Source organism: Marmota marmota, unplaced genomic scaffold (genome assembly GCF_001458135.2).
Source record: "Marmota marmota marmota unplaced genomic scaffold, marMar, whole genome shotgun sequence".
Taxonomy (NCBI): domain Eukaryota; kingdom Metazoa; phylum Chordata; class Mammalia; order Rodentia; family Sciuridae; genus Marmota; species Marmota marmota.
In genome coordinates, this window is record NW_026000171.1 from 9101674 (window position 1) to 9124858 (window position 23185).

Here is a 23185-nt window from a genome sequence, read left to right on the forward strand (position 1 = left end):
TTTTGGTCTCAAAATTCTGATCACCTTTCCATTTCAACATTTGGAGACATCCAAAAGTGCTTCTTATTAAAGACTAGTGTCTAAACAAATTCCTGTTATTAGGAGGAAAGACATCTTAATTTTATCAATAGGCAGCCCCTATCCAGGCATCCTATATTATCTAGGAGCACTACTGAGTTGACAAAATAACCCAGGCAGGCTCTTTCAGAGGCTACCCTTGGTCCTGGAATACTCTGAGGTGAATGGCCTGTGGCATGAAGTTGTTATGCAAGAGATGCCTTTGGCAGGAAGGCAGCTGGCCCTTTTCTCCCAGGCGGTTGGATTCTCTCCAGCCCTGCCGTAGAGATGACAGAGCTGTAAGCATCTATGCTGCAACCGCCTGTTCTCAGGACGGCTTTCACAGACCTCAACCCCCACACCCTCTGCATAGCTTGGCACTGCAGGTCTGTTTGCCTGGCCCCACAGTTTTCCCTTGAATTTTCAAAAGGACAACATTTGTGCATTTGTTGTAGCCCCTTTTCTGCTAGCAAGGCTCCTCTGGTTTCCTTAGTCAATTTTAGGAAAAAACCTTCAGTGCAAAACAGACTGAGAAATACTTGCCAAGAAGGCAGCTGGAAAATCCCTAGGTTTGTCTATTGTGTTGCTAGAACCCTACCCCCTTCTGCCTCCATGACACGCATATTAATTCAGGTGCTCTGGAGATGTCTTCAGATTTGGAAAACCACAACTTGCTCCTAGAATCTTGGACTTAAACCTCGTTCTGCACAGCATATGACAAGGATGAGTCGCCCTATTCTAACCAGTTAAAGTTGGACAGAAGTTTTAAAAAGCAGTGGAGCCAGTTCCTTGGATTGTATCCAGGGTTTTAGCTTTGGGAAGGAATTGAGTCTTTAGTAGGAAGGCAAAGACAAGATCCAAGTGAAGCCTGGCCTGGGAGTATCCCAAGAACTAAGATGAAGATTGACTAACTTAACAATCAAGTTTTCAGTAAGTACAACTCTTTCTCAGTACATGTAGTTTATAAATAGTTGTTACACTTTATTATTTGGGAACTAATGACAAGGAAAAATCTGAACATGATCAGTACAAATGCATTTTGGTCACAGTTTGTTTAATGTACAGGTATAGGACCCATGCATACAGAGCGCAGACTATTAAAAAGTAAATATACACCAAGTGTCTGGCACATTGCCTGTCTGCTAATAATACAAAGGGGGGAAAGATAGGTTCCTTCACTCTATTATTTTTCTGTATTATAATAGAAAAAAATACAGGATACAGAAAGTCTGGATAACAGTAAGGTGCTGGAAGGAGTACACTGCTTAGCTAAAATAGTAGATTAAGGAACAATGTCTTTGTTCACTTCGTGCAATTTAATTGTAGCAGGAAGGCCAAGTGTTGGTGGTCTCAGACCATTTAATTTGGGCAGACCTCCAGACCAGACTTGAGGAGCCAGGCTCTCAGCTGTGTGGGGACTGCATCTATATAGCTTATTCCAAGCAGCATTCTCATTCCTCATTCTTGCCCCTCACAAGGTGAGCCTAAAGTGACAATGACATAATTCAGAACATTGAACCATCAGTAATTTTGATACTTTGTGCAATTCTAAAGAAACATTTGCCAGAGACGTGGCATAGGTGTGCAGAACTGGAACTTGAGAGATGTGGTGGTGGGAGAAGTGATCACCTCAACTCCATTAGCTTCTTGTGGTCACATTACTGATCAAAATGTAGTCCTGGACCTGCAGCAACGACTTACCTAGGAACTTGGAAATGCGAGTTGTGGCATCACTTAGATCTGCTTAATCAGACTGATGAGGAAGGGGCTCAGCTACCTGTTGTCACACACAGTTAGAAATGCACACAGAGAGCACAGACCTGTGGAAATGCCTGACACATGCATTTTAGACCTCAAGCACACCTCCTCTGACCTGAATATATCATTCAAACCTGATGGATGGCACAGCCAGCCACCTTCTGATTAAAATAGGAAATTCACCCCATAGTCTGCTGGTCAACATGAAATAAAGGTAATGGTTATACCTCTATTACACACGTAGGGAATGTAAGAGAAGGACTATAAAGTTGAGGAATTCCCTTGTTGTCTGCCCCGCCCCAGCCCTACCTGGCATGCTGATCTGACCTCTGGGATATCCCTTTCTGCCCATCAAATCTCATTCCTAGTTGTGCTTTCTCTGTCCCCTTTTCTGCACTGCCAGGGGCTTTGGGGAATCTAAAGCTAACAGACCAGCCCTATCCTAGAATAAGTGCGTATTGCAGTCTTGTGCTGTTTGACAATCTTCTCTTTGCTTGCTGTGGGAACTCCTGCTATTGCAATTTATTCAACAAACTTAATAACTTTGCCACACTTACCAATGATTGCCAGTTTAGGTTGTCTCATTAAGGGTTATCAGATGCCCTAACTCAACATACTAGGGTTGTATTGATCTGGGTGCAGCTTGGGCTTCAGGATTTTTTTAAAGTTCCCCCAGGTCATTTTATTGTGCGGTCAAACATAAACCATTGTGCAGAATAGTGACTCAAAACTTGTGTCATCAGGCTCTTACTTGATTTCACCATGTCTGGGGACTGGCTTCAGATGAGCTTCTCTAACAAACTCCTAAACCCTGCTGGTTCACTTAGCAGGAAGGCCACACTCCATCCTTGCTAAAGAGGGGAGGCCGTGTGTGTGTGTGTGTGTGTGTGTGTGTGTGTGTGTGTGTGTGTGCGCGCGCGCGCGCATATATATGTATACAATGTACCAGGNTCTCTCTGAAAAAAAAAAAAAAAAAAAAAAAAGTCTTTTCCCTCCTATTGCCATCTCCTGTGGGTTGACTCCCTACTACCTTTCTAGAGCTAGTGTCTTGCTTACAGGCAGCCTCAATCAGATCCATTCTCAGCCCTCAGATCCTCTCTGTAGCACCTAGCAGTTGGGGCTACCTTCTTTGGAGACTGATCTTTCAGATGCTGTGCTGCTGCAACCTCCCAGATCTCTCACTTGTTCTTTTTGCTTCCTAAAAGTAGGCATATCCTTGGAATCATCTTCTCCACCCCCAGCCCCTTCTTTCTTTTTGTGGAAGTCGGGAGTGAACCCAGAGGTACTTTACCACAAGGTGCATAGCCAGCCATATGAAAATTTTATTTGAGACAGGGTCTCGCTAAGTTGCCCAGGCTGGCCTCAAACTTGCAATCCTCCTGTCTCACCTCCCAAGTAGCTTTGGCTACTGGAGTACCTGGGAGTAAAGTAGTGCCACTGCAGCCAGCTTAGATCTATCCTTTTCTTCCTAAGGCTTCTCTCTTGGGATGATTTTATTCTGTGGAGATTCAAATTCCTATGCTTAATTTAAACTTCTTTGCCATCTTTCAGTTATCCTTTCCAAATTCTAAATTTTGATATTCCACTTACATGTTCTACCATTGTTTATGATGGGGTTTGTTTCTTTGACCATTTTAAGTGAACATTTCAAGGTATATTTGTCTTGTGCAACTATCACTACCATACAGAACTTTTTAATCTCCAGCTGAAAATGAAATAATAACCTCTCATTCTCCTCTCCCCCTATCCTCTGGAACATTCTGTCTCTGAATTTGACTACCTCCATTTAAGTGGAATCATAAAATTTTTGTCCTTTTGTGACTGGCTAATTTCACTTAGTGTAGTGTTTTCAAGGTCCGTTTATTTTGTAGCATGTGTCAGAATGTCCTTTTTAATGCTGGATAATATTCCATTGTATGTATAGACCACATTTTTCTTACTCTCTCCTCCATAATGGACACTTGGGTTGCTTCCAACTTTAGGCTACTGTGAATAATGCTACTGTGGACATGAGTGTTCAAATATCTGTTTCAGACTCTTAGTTCTTTGGGGTCAACCCAAAGTGCAATTGCTCGAGCCTGTGGTTTTTCTGTTTTTAATTATCCATTCTTTTGTAGCTGCCACTTTTAATACAGATTCAAGAGCCAATTTTTCCTCCCCTTTCCTTTCACCCTGCCCTGGACTCTCTTAACTGGAGTGGTAGTCCACCTTCTTCCTGATGCCTATGCTTCACACCTGGTGTCTGTCCCTGACATGTTTAGTCATCTATCTGCTTAGCCCATTGGTTCTTCACAGAAATCACTCTTCATGATCTATTCAAACCACTGGCACTGCCATAAACCTGAAGGTGCCCTTTGGACCCTTACTCAATAGCTTCCATTGCCCACCAAAGAAAAGAGAAAACACAATCACGTAGTGAACACCTGTTATGTGCTTGGCACTGTAATGAGTGCCCTAGATTCATTTCACAGTTGGATAAGCAGGCTCAGGAAAGTTAAGTAGCTTGTTTAAGATCACACAACTAGTAAACAGTAAATCAGGACCAGTTTAAAAGCAATCCGTTGCACCCTCATGTAAACCTCACTGAAAACCTGGTATCACATCCCTTTGTGCAAAAAGCATCATGGTAAGTAACTTGCCTAAAGAGAGACAGCCAGGAATTTGGGAGCTCAGATGTGAACCTGGATCTCTGCAGGTGATATCTGTGCCATGATAGTTCCTTATGTTGCCCATACTGTTGGCAATGTATCATCCAGACCCAATATAGTGCACCAGCTTTTCTCTCTGCTTCCTCATCCCTTGCTCCAAATTGGACAATTTGCCACTGAAGTTCTAGAAGATGGGTGCCAGTTTGACACTGCTGCCCTTCTTTCACAGTCTTATCAACCTCTTCACCAGCCTTCTAGCCCAAAATCAGTTGCCACTTCCTCCCTGAAACCTTCCCAGTTCTCCAAATTGGAAGAAATCCTGAATTCACACAGCATATGATTGAGTTCAGATTGATTTGTAAGATTTGGGGGCAGGGGGTGGGTAGTCAGGGATTGAACCCAGAGGCACTGAGCCTTATCTCCAACCTTTTATATTTTTTGAGATAGGGTCTCACTAAGTTGCATAGGACCTCAGCCTCTTAAGCTCCTGAGATTACAGGTGTGTGCCACCATGCCTGACCAGGTTGTAAGATTCTTGAGCACAAGAGAAGGTGCCCAAACAATGTACTGTCCTCCCATAGATAAATGCTAAATGAACAGAACACATCTCTCTGCAGGGAGGTTGCCTGGCAGGTCAGTGAGACAGTCTGTAACCTGCTATTAGAGAAGTGCATGAGAAGCTGGGCGTGGTTGCACACCCAGTAACCCCAATGACTGACTGAAGCAGGAGGATCTCTAGTTGAGGCCAGCCTAGGCAATTTAGCAAGACCCTGCTTCAAAAAGTAAAAAAGGAACCAGGCACAGTGGCACACGCCTGTAATCCCAGTGGTTCAGAAGGCTGAGACAGAAGGATCACAAGTTCAAAGCCAGTCTCAGCAACTCAGAAATGCACTAAGCAACTCAGTAAGACCCTGTCTCTAAATAAAAATACAAAATAGAGGGCTGGGGATGTGGCTTAAGCGGTAGCGCGCTCGCCTGGCATGTGTGCGGCCCAGGTTGGATCCTCAGCACCACATACAAAGATGTTGTGTCTGCCGAAAACTAAAAATAAATAAATATTTTTTAAAAAATACAAAATAGTGCTGGAGATGTGGCTCAGTGGCTGAGTGCCCCACCCCCGACCCAGTTCAATCCCTGGTACCCTAAATAAAATTAAAATTTTAAAAGGCCCCCCAGCAGTGCAAAAAATTAGAGCAATATGAGAACAAGCAGCAGAGGCTAGCTCCTGGCACCAAGTGTCCTGGGGAGTGTTTGCAGTACATTGAGTTGCCTTTCTTTGTCCTCATCCTGGCTTCCAGGTCTCTGAGTGGGCGGAGAGTGTCCTTACCCCAAGTGGCCTTGCTCAAATCATTGTCCAGCCTGAACTTTCAGTCATACTGACAACCAAGTAAAGAGCCACTTGCTTGCTGCCTAATGATATTTGGCTTGGCTGTGTTGTAGCCTCTCTGGAGTCTGGTTCAAACCAACCTGTCTGAAGGTGCAGTGAGTGTGGGAAGAGGCTGGGAAACTGCAGTGTGAAAGGGCTCTCACAGGGATGAGGAGAGGGGACCCTCACAGAACACAAGAAAAACCAGCTGCTGCTGGCCAGCATTATAAGCCACCTCCTCCCTGCAGTCCCACAGTAATCTGGCCTGCATCCAGAAAAGGCAGAAGACTCTTCCTGAAGGTGGTAACTGTTGGTCTTGTCTGTGTCAAGCTTAAAGTTGGTAGGAAAAGATTCTTCTAGCAAATAAACGTAGCGAAAGGGAAGAGCAGTCAGTGGGAAAGGGCCTCTCATCTCACTGCACAGGATAAGAAGGGGATAGGAAGAAGTGGCTGTTTGACTGAGGGGCACCCTGGTAACATGGAACTAAGGAAACAGTTATTTTCTTGGCAATAAATGAAGAAATGGCTCCTTCCAGGCAGAGCGACATGCATCTATAATTCAAGCTTGGGAAGTTAAGACAGGAGGATCACAAGTTCAAGGCCAGCCTCAGCAACTCTGGGAGAACTCTCATTCTGCTATTAAGAGGAGGTGGGGGTACTAAGGTTGTAGCTCTGTGGTAGAGCACTTGCCTAGCATGTGTGAGGCACTAGGTTCGATCCTCAGCATCACAAAAAAATAAGCAAATAGGAGCTGGGGTTGTGGCTCAGCATCACATAAAAAATTAAGTTATAAAAAATAATAAAGGTATTGTGTCCATCTGCAACTGAAAAAAAAAGAGGATCATAGGGACATGGCCCAAGTCCTCATAATGTGAAGAAATGAGGGTAGCTGACGATTACATTGTTTTGTGATAAAGTCAAAGGCTTTTGTTGCCCTCATGATTCTTAGAACAGTATTTGTTGAATGCGTCTCTGTGCTAGGGCCTGGACATGACAACCCTGAGACTGTCTTAGTCCAAATAATTTCTCGTTTGGATGGAGATACAGGTCAATAAGAATATGACACAGTGCGTGCTGTAACTCTGTTACAGGGGCTCACAAAGGAAGCTCCCAACCAAGACAAGAGGACTATCCGAAAGGTTTATGGGAGGAAGTGACGTCTGAGCTGAAGCACAAAGAACAATTTGTAATTCATCAAAAGTAGATGGGGCAAAAGGAACAGTATGTTCAAGGCTAAGTTACAAGACTGTGACATATCTCCAGAAGCAGAAGTTCAGGGTGGCAGGGCAAGGAGGGCCAAGACTGAAGGTGCAGCCATTTAGGACAGTGGGGCCTGCTGGGCAGGTTGTTTGGGGTAAGGAGCAAGAATCTAACCTAAGAGTAGAGGGAAGTCTGTGAAGGACTCTGGCAGAGCAGTGCTTGACTGGCAGAGCAAAACCCAGTGCACCCTATGCTGGAGAATAGGTTTGAAGGGAGCAAGTTTGCAAGCAGGGAGCTGTAGGAGGCAGTCCAGCTCTGGCTGGATGGTGCTGGCATGATTTGGTGGGAAAGATGTGTTTTTCCTGTCTACGAGGTTCATTTTGTAGTACTGGGTTCAATTCCCAATACTACAAAATTTTTTTAAAAAATCAATTCTGAGGAACTACAGAGTTTTCTAATTGTTTCCTACTACTTTAAATGATAGCACAAATATTCATTAGTAACAAAACATAATTCATCATTCCTGAAGTGATGATAATGAGCTCTCTCCCAGCTGAGCAGACAGGAGGGATCACAGATGAGTTCTGCTGTTCCATGGTGGGGAAGAGACCTAGGCAGCTCCCACCCAAAGCTGTCTGCATCCTTCACTCTGCTACCACCATCCTTAGCCACCTCCTTATTCACCAAATAGGATCTGCAGTGGTGGAGGGAATGAGAGAAGGTGTGGAGATGGGGCTGTGAGGAGGCCAAAGGCCAGGCTGACAGAATGATACAGCAGGATGGGCACTGTCAGTGGGTGTTCTTCTCACTCACCTCCCACCATGGCTGGAGGAGGCCATCCCAAAGCCTGGATTATCCTCTTCTCTCTGCTGCTGCAGGAGCTTCCTTTTCTTCATTGTCCAGTCCTACAGATGTCAGACTTGAGTTAGATCCCTAGTTCTTCCCTCTTCTTTAACCCTGGAGAGTTATCAAGTCCAGGCCCTTTTCCTCTTTAGGATGATCCCTCCAGGCCACCCTTGTCTGTGTCAAGCTTAGATTTGTTCTACCTGATCCTTCCTTCTCCATTCCATCACTGTAACATGATGGTCTCTCACCCCAAACTTCTTTCCCTCAACCTGTTCTTCGAGAATAGTTGTTACATACCACATTTGGTATGGTGTTTTCCCCCTTCAAAGCATTCAGTGTTTTCTCACACCCTCCAGGATCAAATACAGTTTTCTTTTTTGCCGGGGACGGGGGCCACAATTTATATTTGATTGCCATAATTCTCTGCAACTGCTTGATCTATGTCTCTAGCCTCCTTTCCCACAGTCTGGGGAGGCAGTCTCTAAACCCTGTTTGCCTCACCTTTGGTCATGCTGTGCTCTGTCCACACTGCCCTCCCCTCTCCTCCTCCTCCTCTAAAAATTTCCCTTATGCCCACTTCTTAAGCTCCTTCAAGCCATCCAATAATGGTTTTACACATCATGGAACATTTACAGCATTCAATTACTAGTAAGTGGAATTTGAGGTATGTTTTCCCTAAGTTAAGGACTTTTTGGTTAACAAATTACAAAAACTACTCTAATTGGCTTAAGACAGTCAATTCGTTAGAAGGATAGTGGGATATCCCTTTGTTACTCAAGGTCAGGAATGAAGGTGGGTCACTATCATCTGGCTTTCAAACACCATCAGAACACTCTTTCATCTTTAGCTCTGTACTTTAGTTACTACTGCTTATGACAAATCCACCTCTCTGTTTCCCAAGCCATAAAACAGTTTGCTTCTAAGATCCAAGTTTTATGTTACAGAAAAAAAAATTTCCTGAAAGATACTTTATATATATATATTCTCTAAATTCCTATGGAAGGGATGGAGTGACCTTGCTCAAGTCTGGTTTTCATGCTTAGAGGACCATATTAACCTGTGGATGGAGTTGATATCTTAGAAACATGACAGTTACCCTGCATCCAGTAGGAATGGTAAGGGAGAAAAGGCGATTCCTGGAAAAGTGGTAATTCTAGATAGTTATCCAACCCCAATTCCACCTTTTAATGCCTAAGGACATGTAAACAAACTATTTCCTACATATCCACAATTATCACAGTTATTGAATATCACATATAAAGTTGTAAATACACTTGCCTTCACAAAGCAAAACAAGTACATGTCATGACAAGACACTGCATATAGAGGACATGAGATGGAGTTTATGATTTTGATGGGAGGCAGGGTGCTAAAGATAGAAGCCAGGTCCTTGCACATACTAGGCGAGCACTCTACCACTGAGCTCCATCCCCCAGCCCTCCCATCAACTTTTGGAACATGTCTTTCTCTCTCTTTTTTTTTTTTAAAGTTCTTTTTTTTTTAATATTTATTTTTTAGTTTTCGGCGGACACTACATCTTTGTTTGTATGTGATGCTGAGGATCGAACCCGGGCCGCACGCATGCCAGGCGAGCGCGCTACCACTTGAGCCACATCCCCAGCCCCATGTCTTTCTCTCTTAACTACTTATTAAATATCTCAACAGCCAATATACTTTACCATCTTGATATTTTGCCACCAAGTAGAGGTATACAGTTTGAGCTTCAAGAGATGTTAGGTAGTTAGTCACAGTGGGGCACACGTGTAATTTCAGCTGAGGCAAGGAGGATTGAAAGTTCAAAGCCAGCTTCAGCAACTTAGCAGACCAGAGGGCTGGGAATGTGGCTCAGTGGTTAAGCACCTTTGGATTCAATCCCTGATACTAAAAACAAAAAACAGGAGATGGTATGTGACTGCACAAAGACTGACAGCTCCTTAACTGTAGAGGCAAACTCTCCAGCCTGTGCCCTCTTTTCTCAGCTGATCCCAGACTTTGGGATCTGGAATGCAAATTCTCACTCCTAATGCAAATTTGGGAGGTTAGACTATTGTGATTAGAAATATCAGAAAGCAATTCTAGCAAGATATGAAATGAGGTCAATTTAATGTCAAGACAGGTAAGAGTCACAGAATCCAAGACAGGAATGCAGCTGGCATCCAAGGAATGAACTGGAAACAAGGATTAAACAGTATCAGGAATGAAAATGAATGTCTCTTTTGTTTCTTCAGATGTGCTTGTTTCACTTTTTTGAATCTCTCTGCAGAAGTTTTTCTTGTTTTGCCAACTGATCCAAGTTCCATATCACAAACCCATTCTTTCAGTTTTTCCCATAAAAACTTCACTGTTTCTTTAACTGTTCCTTTTATCTTTCACATCTTGCTCATCAGAAAATTTTCTATGTGTTGCCTTCCTTTTTTTTTTTTTTTTTTTGGTACTGGAGATTGAACTCGGGGTACTTTATCACTGAGCCACATCCCCTTCCATGATTTAACCATTTCTCAGCACCCTTCTCTTGGACGGTCCCTTCCTGCAATAATTAAATTGGTCTCAGGCAGGTGTGCTGGTAGACACCTGTAATCCCAGAGGTTCAGGATGTTGAGACAGGAGGATTGTGAGTTCAAAGTCAGCCTCAGCAACAGTGAGGCACTAAGCAACCCAGTGAGACCCTGTCTCTAAATAAAATACAAAATAGGGCTGGGGCTGGCGCTCAGTGGTCAAGTGCCCCTGAGTTCAATCCCTGATACACAAAAATAATAATAATAATAACTTGGTCTTTTGTGAGTTTTAAAAAAATTTTTTTAAGTTGTGGATGATCCTTTGTTTTTATTTATTTTTATGTGATGCTGAGAATCTAATCCAATACCTCACACATGCTAGGCAAGGGCTTTACCACTGAGCCACAGCCCCAGCTCTTTTTGCATTTTGGTTTTGTTTTGGTTTTCATTTTATGGTGCTAGCAATGGAACCCAGGGCCAGGCAAGTGCCTTATCACTGAGCTCCATCCCAGCCATGCTTGCTGTACCCCAAATGCTCTCCTCAGATATCTACATGACTTACTCCTCACTCCCTGCTTTAGGATCATCTGCTCCATGAATCTTTCTTGTCAAGTGTCCACTGACATTTTCTTTCTTTCTTTTTTTTTTTTTTTGGTAGCAGGGATTGAACTCAGGGGCACTCAACCACTGAGCCACATCCCCAGCCCTATTTTGTATTTTATTTAGAGACAGGGTCTCACTGAGTTGTTTAGTGCCTCAATCTCTGGAGCCTCTGGGATTACAGACATGCACCATCATGCCAGTTTTCCTCCATAGTTATCATTCTCCAATATCTTCAGTCTTTATTTTTCTCATTTATATGTCTCCCCAAATTAAAGTCCCTGAAAGCTGGAATCTTAGTCTTTGTTCACTACTATTGTGTATCCCTAGATCTGGAATAGTGCCTGGCATTCAATGATTTTTTTTTAAATGTATTAATAAACCTCCAAAAAAGATTGCTCCCTCTCTTTCCTTCTCTCTCTTTTCTTCCTCATAATAAAATACCTAGAGGCAAAAAAAGGATTGCTGACATCCCTGGGGTACAGCAAAGAGCACAGGAGGGCAGTTTACAGGAAAGCTGGGAATAAGAAGCCCCCCGGAGCTCAGGCCAGTCTCCTCCCAGTATCAGGACCCTTTCTGGTACTTCTCCTCTGGGATTAAGGCAGAAGCCCTCCTCTTATTACCCTTACTATTGCTCCCACATCCTGAGTACCGTCCCTGGTGTTTTCCATATGTGTCACCTATAAATAAATCCAGAGATATCTCGGTGTCATAGAAAGTTCAGAAAACACAGTTTGAGAATAAATGTTAGAACCAGTGTTTTACTTTAGTTCTTGAATACCTCACGAGGGATTCCTGATCTTTAGCAATTCCTTGCAATTCCTACTTTTTATCCTGTGAGCCTCCTTTGCTATTCTAAGTTCTCTGTCCAAAATGCTCCCAGAGCCTCCATTTGAGATTGTTGCTTGTTTGGTGGTTTTGCTGGGGATCAAACTCAGGGACTCATGAAGTTGCTTATCCTTCTCTCTTACACCATTCTTATCTGATCTCTAAAGTACAAAAGGTTGAGAATTCTGATCTAAATCCCAAAAGTCCAAAAGGTCTTGGAACACAGTGAAAGCTGGCAGTGTCAACTCATTGACAGTTCTTTGCCTGTTGTCTGTGTGGGAAGCTGAAGTCAAGGAAACAGACACCACTTATTTCCCCTCCAGTAGTCCAGAAAGAGCATACTTTGAGGAGCCAACAGCCTTGTGTCTTTGGACCCACCAACTGGCCACAGTCCCTGCAGAATGTCCAACCAGGATCTGAGGTAAGCTGTGGTAACAGCCCATCTCAGTGTCTCCCCCTGAATAAATGAGATGATCATCCGCACCCTGCCCCAGAAACATTCACAATTCCCCCCAAAATACGCACACATACAAATATATAATATAAATATATATATACAAATATATAATACTGTTAAAATAATTTGTAATTGGGTGCATCGTCTCAGATTGCAAAATTTAAATCATAGTTCTGTTTGTTTTCACAAAGTTTCCTGCTTGTCTATCTAGATTGCTTTGTGAGAAAACTCTTATTATCTACTTTATCACTTCCCAGTAATCTATCTCCAAATATTTTGCTCACATCTGCCTCTGGCTTGATAATTAACAAAATTTTACTAGGTTCCCAGGAATCTGAGAAAGCTTTATTTTCTATGTTCTATCTTTCTAAACTCCTATATTTACCCAGGATGAAGGGGCTCTATTATCTATCTTGCTTTGGCTAGAATTAGATAATCTCAAAACTTAGTTATCTGCTGATGACTAGCAGCCCTCATTTTAAGAAATGTGTGTCCTCTTATTTTTAACAATAGCTATCATTTACCAAAGCCTTAGTTTATTTAATCCTCATATAATTCCTTAGGTGAGTTTCACACAGGCTCAGAGAATTGAGGTATTTTGCTCAAGTAAACAGTCAGGAGTTGCATTGTCTGCCTGACATTAAGCTGGAAGTAAAGTTACAGTTTGAAACTTTGCCACATGTGGTTCCAAGGATGAAGAAAAGTCAGAGAATAGGTAGCAACCTTTGGTGGCAATTCCAGAGAACATGTCCCAAGGCTGAGCCAAGGCTTGCAACTCCCCTGTGAGGCTCCAGAGGGCAGAGTGGGCCTTTTTCCCACTAGCCTTTGCTGCATCCCAGCTTGGTGAGTTAGTCCAAGATGGTTCAGACCTGGTGAGTGCAGGCCTCCTGGAGGAGGAGACCGGGCGCTCTCAGATCCCTACCTGCAGCATCTCCAACTGGAGCTTGGGGGAGAGTGACAGCCAGTCAGGCTGGGGTAGGAGGCCAAGGACAGAGTCTCTAGACAAGTCCCACCAGGACTGAAGGCCTTGCAGCTGCCGTTCTATTTTTCTCTGCCCTATTCCTGCTCTCCTGTCCCCCACACCCAATCCTGGTTGCATGTGACTGTGAGCAGCCATCTTCCCTCATGTGCTTCTGTCCTCCCCGTGAGCTAGTATTGCAGCAAAACTCATCAATGGAGGTGTGGCAGGGCTTGTGGGGGTGACCTGTGTGTTCCCCATCGACTTGGCCAAGACACGACTGCAGAACCAGCATGGAAAAGACATGTACAAAGGAATGTAGGTATTGGTGGGGAGTGGTGTGGTTGGGGAGAAGGGCAATGGGCCTCATCCTTTCCAGAGTTTCTTCAGGGAGTGTGTTGATGGTGGAGGGATTTGGGGAGCATGGTCAACTGGGGTGTGCCCAGAAAGATCAGGGCTTGGGGAAAGATTGGGTTTTGGGGAGAGGTTTGCAAATGTGCCTCATCCTGTCCATGAGGAAGCAGCCTCCTGGGCACCACTAATTTCCTCTTCTGGCCTCTGCTTCTAGGATAGATTGCCTGATGAAGACAGCACGTGCAGAGGGCTTCTTGGGCATGTACAGAGGTGAGTTTATCAGGCATCCCAGAGGAGACCTGACTTGGCATGGTGAGGACAGTGGGTGTGACATAGAGGCCCCAGCCTTGTGAGTTTATAGCACCCTGGGCATGGATGTTCCTTCCAGGGAGCTGTTGGAACAGCTTGGGCTATCAGATGATGCTGGACTACATTAACTTTTCATGAGCCTTTGATAAGCTCTTTGACAGAGGTGGAGATAACTGTTTCCTGTTAAGGCTTTCTGGGGGACTAGTGAGCCACTGTGGAACCCAGAAGCCCCAGGTTCCATCCATTCCCTAAGCAAGTGAGCCTTAACCTGCCTCCCTCCCACCTCCCTTGCCCTCTGTGTCCCTACAGAGCTGATAGGACATCCAACTACTAGTAGCAGAAAGGGAGAGGCTGAAAGGAACAGAGTGAAAAGGACTTCGAGCTCTTCCCTAGCATGATCCTACACTGCTGCTGCTGTTGTCCTCTTCAGTAGCACCATTGGAAAACAGGTCCTAGGCAAGGTTGTTTTATTTTGATGTCATGTTTTTGTACTGGTGATTGAACCCAGGCACATAACCACTGAGTCACATCCCCAGCCATTTTTATTTTTTCTTTTGCAACAGAGTCTTCCTAAGTTGCTTAAAGCCTTGCTCATTTGGTAAGGCTGGCCTTGAACTTGCAATCCTCCTGCCTCAGTCTCTTCTGAGCTGCTGGGATCACAGACATACATCGCCATGCCTGGCTCCCTATACTAGTTTTGAGAAAGAGCTGATGTGTCGTTATCCTTGAGCAATAAAATAAAATAAAATCCGTGTGAACCATGCTGGGTCTGGGCTAGTGTCATACAGAGTAATGGAAACCCAGTCCCTGTTACTTGCCCGGGACTAATGAGTACTTATTTATCCTCAAAGGTGGAAAACACCAGCAAGGGCAAAAATAATATTTTTTTTATTGATAGACCTTTATTTATTTATATTCAGTGCTGAGAATTGAACCCAGAGCCTTACACATGCCAGGCAAGTGCACAACTGCTAAGCCACAGCCCCAGCCCCAAGGTGATTTTTTGATAACTGGATGTGTGTCCATAAAGGAAACAAATGTATTAGAAAGAAGAAAATGTAGAGAGGAAATGAAAGTAAATTTGCTTAAATAAAATAGGCCAAGTGTCCCTGCTTGGCTAGTGACACCCCCAAAGCTTTGCCTTCCCAGCCTGTGTGTGTTGTCTGTGAGAGGGAGCCTCTGGAAATTGTCACTTTTGGGACAGTCATAGTTGCTCATCTTTGTTTTTCATCTCCAGGGGCTGCAGTAAACCTCACCTTAGTCACTCCAGAGAAGGCCATCAAACTGGCAGCCAATGATTTCTTCCGGCAGCTGCTCATGGAAGATGGGTATGGCCAAATGGAGTCAGGGACAAAGATCTTTCACCTTGTCTTGGGGAGTGTGTCTCAGTTTACCTGTCAGCACATATTTAAGTATGTGTGCACATATGGCTAAGGGTTGTTGTGTTTTGGCAGATGGAAAGTAGGGAAATAAATGAACTGGTATAATTTGGAAGAGAGAGGTAGGAAATCTATCGAGAAAGAATATAAAACATGTGGAGTATGTTTGCAGATATATTTACCAACCAGCTGATGAATTTTTAAATCGGCCCAGAGACACTTTCTATTTCTGTCCTCCCATTGCCCTAGAGATAGTACATATGGGATCAGGGAGAATCAGATACCTGCTCTAGGACTGAGATATGTTCAGTGGTAAAGCGCTCCTGGGCTCAATCTCCAGTGCCAAAAAACAAACAAAATGAAGAATCCTGACCTAGGTACTTTCATTATTACTGGTTTCAACTCCTATCCAGGTGTTGTCTCCCTAGCAGTCTGTGCTATAAATTTAGCCTCAAGTGTTTAAGGAGACTGAACCTTAGGCCCAGGTGACTATTTTCCCAGCGAGGTGGGTGGCAGCCAATGGTGACAAAGACAGGTACCATTCATGGAAAGGTTTCCTCCCCCACTGCAGAGGGAAGGTAGTAGATAAGCCAAGGTGGTATGGCAGTTCTGCCCTGAGTCTGAAGAGCTGACTCCTGCTCCCATAGAATGCAGCGGAACCTGAAGATGGAGATGCTGGCTGGCTGTGGGGCTGGCATGTGCCAAGTGGTGGTTACCTGCCCCATGGAAATGCTCAAGATTCAGCTGCAGGATGCTGGACGCTTAGGTGAGGCCTATTTCAACTCCACATGTGCTTAGTAAAAGCCAGAATCAGAATGGCTCACATCTGTCATCCCACTTTCACCTGCTAGACTGAGAGTCAGCTTTCCAGGTCAATAGCAGCTTTTACTTCATGGTTATCCCTTTCAACATTTCCAGCTCAGAACAAATAGCAGAAATGAGAACCTTGATGCAGGAGAGACTTAACGTCTCAACTCTAATACTTCTCTTCTATTGCCTTGGCATTTAGGCTGGATTTCCTAAAGATTTTTAAAAATGCCAATAACCCGCTTATTCAACACTTTGGAAAATATGTATTTTATACTGTAGAAGCTGGCTTTTAATGGCAAGGCATAAAAAGAGAGAATAGAACCATTCCTATTCTTATGCTGTTTCCTGACAGAGAAATTTGGCCCTTTCCTAAATCCTGGGCCTTTCAGAAATAGAGTGGTATAAATTTTAACACATGTGGTAAGGACCAATGTTTGTCCATTTATGGAAGGGGGGTCAACCCTAAGGGAAGTGACGGGGGCCTCTTTCCTTAGGATCAAACCACAGGGTCTGAATAAAATAAGCTAATATGTAACATACCACACACACCATCTGTAAAGGGATACACAGTTCTCAATATTCATGGATGCCATTTCCCACTCCCCTCAATTCAGCTGTGTATACCTTCTATGCTAGAATTCAATCAGATTTTAGATTGGATGAAACCAGCATAAAGTAAATGCAATTGCAGAAATGGTAAGGGTCACCTTAGTTTTTCAATATGGATGAGAAGTTCTAGTATTGCTAAAACATTTCAAACAAAATAGAAGGTAGGATATAAATGTGTGCACCTAAAGATGATAATGAGGAAAATATTGCTTGTATTGACTAACTTCTTAAAGCTAATTGTTTGAAGCTACATCTAGATTACTACTTCAAGAAAATCTTTGCAAAATAACTAGCTTCTAAGTATGAAATACTGCTCTTCTGGATACAAAGCAAAATAGGGACATGACATTGGGAATAATTTCCCTTTAGCAAGGATTTATAATCTAAGCAAAACTTTAAAAAAATTTTTTTTGGAGCTGTAGATGGACAGCATGCTTTATTTTACTTTTTCTTTTTTTTTTCTTTCTTTTTTTTTTTTTTCCAATATCAGAGATTGAACTCAGGGACACTTGACCACTGAGCCACATCCCCAGTCATATTTTGTATTTTATTTAAAGACAGAATCTCACTGAGTTGCTTAGCACCTCACTTTTTGCTGAGGCTGGCTTTGAACTAACAGTCCCGCTATCTCAGCTCCCAAGCCACTGGGATTACAGGTGTGTGCCACTGCATCTGGCTATTTAATTTCTTTAAGTGGTGCTGAGGATCAAACCCAGTGTCTCATATGTGCTAGGCAAGTGCTCTGCCACTGAGCTACAGCCCCAGCCTTGTAAGCAACACTTTTTAAACACTGAATTTGGTGAGATTTGTTGTCATTGTGTTGCATTACCAGAGATCAAATCCCAGGGCATCAGGCATGCTAAGCAAACTCTACCTATAGTCTTTGTTTTGTTTTTTGAAATGAGATTTCAATGGCCTCAAATTCCTGGGCTCAAGTGATCCTTCTATCTCAGCCACCCAACTACCTGAGTCCACAGGTATGACCACCATTCTTTTTTTTTTTTTTTTTTTTAAAGAAAGAGTGGGAGAGAGAGAGAGAGAATTTTTTTAATATTTATTTTTTAGTTCTCGGCAGACACAACATCTTTGTTTGTATGTGGTGGTGAGGATCGAACCCGGGCCGCACGCATGCCAGGCGAGCGCGCTACCGCTTGAGCCACATCCCCAGCCCATGACCACCATTCTTTACAAACACTATGTCTTAAAATATTCACACACTATCCATACACTGAATTTTGTGGTGACTAGTAGGACTCATCCACTATTAAGTGCCTATATTTTATATGGTCAGGAAAAAAATTTCTAATTATTAGATGTTAAACTCATCAAATGACAGACTCAAATACTCAACTAAAATGGGTTGACATCTACAAAATCAATTTCTATAAAATGGGGAAAGGTAAATGACATGTTCATATAATCCTGGAGTACTAGAGGGAGGAGGCACCTCTGGAAAACTGGAGGAGATAAGTTTTAGATAAATAAAAAGATTTGTGGTTTACTACATTATGCAGAACCAAAATGGGATTCCTTTGTCCCAAAGTGCCAATAGAGTGAAACTATCAAAAAGGGTTCAAGTAGAAAACAGAGCTGGGAGCAGTGATACACTATTGTAATTCAGCAGCTTGGGAGCCTGAGGCAGGAGTATCAGAAGTTCAAGGCCAGCTCAGAAACTTAGGGAGACCCTGTCTGAAAAAATTTTAAAAATATTTAGTTATAGATGGATACAATATCTTTATTTTGTTTTATTTATTTTTATGTGGTGCTGAGGATCGAACCCAGTTCCTCACATGTGCGAGGCAGGAGCTCTGTCACTGAGCCACAACCCCAGCCCCTGTCTCAAATTTTTTTTTTTTTTTTAAGGGAGAGAGAGAGAGAGAGAGAGAATTTTTTTTTTTTAATATTTATTTTTTAGTTATCGGCGGACACAACATCTTTGTTTGTATGTGGTGCTGAGGATCGAACCCGGGCCGCACGCATGCCAGGCAAGCGCACTACCGCTTGAGCCACATCCCCAGCCCCTCAAAATTTTTAAAAACTTGAATTTCTAGTTTCCTGTACAGAAGACTGGGTAGGTAATGACTGTGATTCTGTGAAGAAGCCTACAAAGAGGCATAACTTGCTAGATAATACAGACTTTAGAAAACTTTCCTTGGAGCCTGATGCAGTGGCACATACCTGTATTCCCAGCAACTTGGGAGGCTGAGGTAGGAGGATTCCGAGTTCAGAGCCAGCCTCAGCAACTTAGCGAGGTACTAAGCAATTCAGTGAGACCCTGTCTCTAAATAAAAAAAAAATAGAGCTGGGGATGCGGCTCACTGGTTGAGTGTCCCTGAGTTAAACCCCAGTTTCCCCCTCTTCCCAAAGAAGAAAACTTTCCTTGGAGCCCAAAATTAATGCTGTAAAATTGAGACAAACTTCAGGATTCTAGTTGAAGCATTGGCTTTGTACCCTGAGTTGTCCCAGGGCTGTGTATTCTGAGCCACACCTTGGTCAAGTGTTTTGCAGTGCCTGCTGGGACTTGGGTTGAGACAGAGGCTGTCCTTTCCTTTCCAGCTGCCCCTCATCAGAGCTCGACCTCGGCACCTTCCTCCTCCAGGTCCTATACTACTGGTTCTGCTTCCACTCACAAACGCCCATCCGCCACTCTCATTGCCTGGGAGCTACTCCGCACTCAGGGCCTGGCTGGTCTCTATAAAGGCCTGGGTGCCACTCTCCTCAGGTGAGCCCTTCTTCTTCGACTTGGGCACAGCAGTTCAAGGGGAGGGCCACAGGTACTGCCACCTTTGTCTTCTTCCCAGAATATTTAATCCCAAATTGGCAAATTCTTTGCCATGCTTCCTGCTGTCATAATCAGTTACATCAAAAGGGCACCTGAAGACTGAAGCCCTTCTTCAGTTAGGAGGTCCACATGAGCCCTAGATGTATCCCTTTATCTAACTGTGCTATTTGGCTTTTCTCTTCCCTACCTACTCCCTTTTGTAGAATTTGTTACCCATCTTTCATTCTGCATCTGGCTCCTCATCCATAGGCTGCAGGTGCAGGTAGCACAGAGTAATGAGCTGGGGGTGGAGAAAGGCAAACAATTATTTTCTCTCATGCAGATCCTTGCCCTAGATTATCTAGGGGTGCAAAGTTAAGAGTCAGTAATAGTAGCTTCTCTCTGATCCATCTGACTCATCTCTGAGCCATGTAGCTCACAGAGAAGTCTTGCTGCATGGCCTTCTGTGGAAAGAAACCTCAGAGCTGTGTGGAGCCCAGTGTTTCTTTTTCCTCTAATACAGAGATATTCCATTCTCCATCATCTACTTCCCAATGTTTGCCAACCTGAACAACCTTGGGGTCCATGAGCTTACTGGGAAGGCCTCCTTTGCTCATTCCTTCATGTCAGGCTGCATTGCAGGTTCCCTGGCTGCCGTTGCAGTCACACCCCTGGATGGTAAGTATGGGAGAATTTGAGCTCAGTATTGGGGTTCAAGGCTTGATCTGCTTTACAAATGAGGCTTCTCTATAGCCATTTAGGAAGGCAAACAATATTTTTGCTCTTGTTGATTTCTGAGCCACAACCTGTGGCCACTGGCATGTGCTCACCAAAGGACCTCACAGAGATGTGGGTTCAAAGTGAACATCACTATTGCTTATTTATTACTGACAAACCCTCACCTTCTAGATGTTAATTTCTTTATCTTTTTGTCCCCCAATGGAGTCCTGAACATTGCTGACATTTAAAAAATTTTGAGCAGGAGGCAGAGCTGAGTGAGGAGACCTTGATTCCTGTCACCAGGATTGCAGCTGGCCCCCCTCTCCCACACAAGTGGGTTTTCTACACCACAAATAGCCTGAAGGATCCAGTGCTGGAATTTCATTCATTGTGTAAATGAGGCCTGAAGCAGGGAGCAGTGGTGATTGCCTGTAATCCCCGAGACTCAGGAGGCTGAGGCAGGAGGATCACAAGTTCAAATCTAGCCTCAGCAACTAAGTGAAGCCCTAAGCAACTCAGTGAGACCCTGTCTCTAATAAAATAAAAAAAGGGCTGAGGATGTGGCTTAGTGGTTAAACACCCCTGAGTTCAATCCCTGTTATTAAAAAAAAAAAGAGGCCTGAAGAGGAAGATGTATTATAGATATAGATCACACAGGGGCAGAACTGGCTTCATAGTTTAGTCTTACGTGTACTCATTCTAAAAGGGAACCCTATCACTTCAGGTTGTGAAGGACACCAAAATCAAGATGTTCATTACTTATTTTAATTTCTTCTCAATTTAGTTCTGAAAACTCGAATCCAAACCCTCAAGAAAGGCCTGGGGGAGGATGTCTACAGTGGGATCATGGATTGTGCCAGGTGAGACCAGCAGCCCTTCAGTCACTGCACCTGGTCTGGAGACTCATTTTATTGCTTAGCTCTGGGTTTCTTTGAATCTGACCCTTTCCCTCATCTCTCAAAAGAAAATAGTGTATACTGGCAACTTTTTTCTTCTTCCTTGCATCCTTATCACATCTCTCCCCCGGCCTATTTTCTTGGGCCTTGACCCCAACATTGACTACATTCCATGGACAAGGTTTGGCTCCCTCACACTTGGAATCTTGATATTGCTGTAGAGTGACACCTATTCTCAAAGGTGCATAAATGTTTGTTTTTTGTTTTTGTTTTTGTTACTAGGGATTGAACTCAGGCGTACTCAACCACTGAGCCACATCCCCAGCCCTTTTTTTGTATTTTATTTAGAGACAGGGTCTCACTGAGTTACTTAGTGCCTCTTTTTTGCTGAGGCTGACTTTGAACTTGCGATCCTCCTGCCTCAGCCTCCCAAGCCGCTGGGATTACAGGTGTGCACCACCATGCCAGGCAAAGGTGCATACATGTTTGAGGAATCAAAATAAACGTGCTTCTTCCCTTTAGCTCACTGGGCTCTTCTCTCCCCAGGAAACTCTGGATTCAGGAAGGACCATCCGCCTTCATGAAGGGAGCAGGCTGCCGGGCTCTTGTCATAGCACCCCTCTTTGGGATTGCCCAGGGTGTCTATTTCATTGGAATAGGAGAGCATATCTTAAAGTATTTTGAGTAGCTGCATCTGGATCATAGTCCCTTATTTGCTACCACCTCTCTAGCCTGTTTCACTAGTCTAAGTGAAGGGTACGGGGTAAAGGTGGCCCCCACATTGTATTTTGGCCTCTAACTTGTAGTGCTACCTCAGTCTCAGAAAAAACAACCCTATTTTAATAAGGCAGGTTCAGTGTATCCTTTTTCTCCCTTTATGAAACCTACATTCATTTTCTTGCTACCAGGGACCCTCAGAAACACCTGATCACATAATTCTTAGTACTATCACCTAGTACTTAGTACTATTCTTAGTACTCACTTTTGAATTACAGACCTTCACAGACAGTAAAGACAGAGGGGCTGTTTCTGCAATTTAACATTTCTATTTCACAAACTTATTATACTTGAGTCAGTTTGAAGACTTAGTTTTGTTAAATAATTTAGTTAGTCCAAGCACTGATGATGAAGAAAAGGAGGATGAAGTCCAAGAGCTGAGGTACAGCTCAGTGGTAGAGCACTTGCCTAACATGTGAGGCCCTGGGTTCCATTATCAGCACCACAAACAAGAAAAGTCCAATGGGGACAAAACCAGCACCTTGGTTGAAACAGGCACCCACTTGCACATCACAGATGGCTAAGTGGACCTAACTGAATAGCGTGGTCAAGTCCAGACAGCCATCCTGCCCCAAAATCCTTCTCCTGGAGCATGGATTCTCACAGACCTTTCCCAATGGCTGTACATGGGGACCATATGAAATAAAGGTGAATGGTTAAAATCTTGTCTTATAGTAGTGGATGTAGGAGACAGGCTGAAAGAAGTAGTGTCTATAATCTTTCCTTCTGTATCCAGTTTAGAACTAAACTAGTTTCTAGAGCACTACAGCAGGTCACTACCACTCTTCAAACTGTTACTCCTGTCATGGGAATGGAGAATAGTCAGAAGAACACTTTATTTTATGTTTAAGTCCTGATCCTCTCTACCCTTTATGTTGAGGAGCTAAGTCATCTGTGACAAGAGTTCTCTTCATGGGCTTCAATTCCTTCCTCCATAGGGGGCTACAGAAACAATATCACAGAAATGAGGACAAGTCCTAATAAAGAAAAAATACCTATTCAAATAACTGGTATGTACATTAATCCCCACCTAACAAAACTTGGGTCAAGGAGGGAAGTGAATGGTGCTGAAATGGTCAGGCACAGTGGTCTCAGTTGAAAAGGGCTGCCCTCCAGACAGACCAAGTCAAAATGTCAGCTGTGCCACGACTAGCTACAAGCCCTTTGGGCAGCTCTCAGCTGAGGACAAAATACAGAATTGTTGAGTGGGAGGAAGGAAGAGAAAGATCTCTAAAAGGGTTTAGCCTAGCACGAAATAGTCTCCCCTTCTCCCCAAAAAAACTCTGCCCAAAGTAATAAAGTGATTTCCTCAATAAAGTTCTACAACCTATGGGCTGGGGTGTGGCCCAACCGTAAAG

At 43.6% G+C, this 23185-nt stretch overlaps 1 protein-coding gene across 8 annotated transcripts; it reads left to right on the plus strand.

The window, feature by feature from the left end:
* Nucleotides 1-451: 451 nt before the first annotated feature.
* On the plus strand, nt 452-22831 carry Slc25a18 (solute carrier family 25 member 18). Of its 8 annotated transcripts, none has more exons than XM_015500814.2 (10): nt 466-987; nt 12121-12218; nt 13408-13530; nt 13781-13836; nt 15113-15203; nt 15902-16020; nt 19230-19395; nt 19958-20112; nt 20939-21014; nt 21597-22831. In XM_015500814.2, the coding sequence occupies exons 2-10, from the start codon at nt 12199-12201 to the stop codon at nt 21736-21738; spliced, it is 948 nt and encodes a 315-aa protein (XP_015356300.1). In that variant the 5' UTR covers nt 466-987; nt 12121-12198; the 3' UTR covers nt 21739-22831. The 8 variants fall into 8 exon arrangements, with proteins under 8 accessions (XP_048643683.1, XP_048643684.1, XP_048643679.1 ...); XM_015500815.2 differs by having other exon boundaries at nt 12124-12218; XM_048787726.1 differs by lacking the exon at nt 19958-20112 and having other exon boundaries at nt 452-987.
* Nucleotides 22832-23185: the final 354 nt, after the last annotated feature.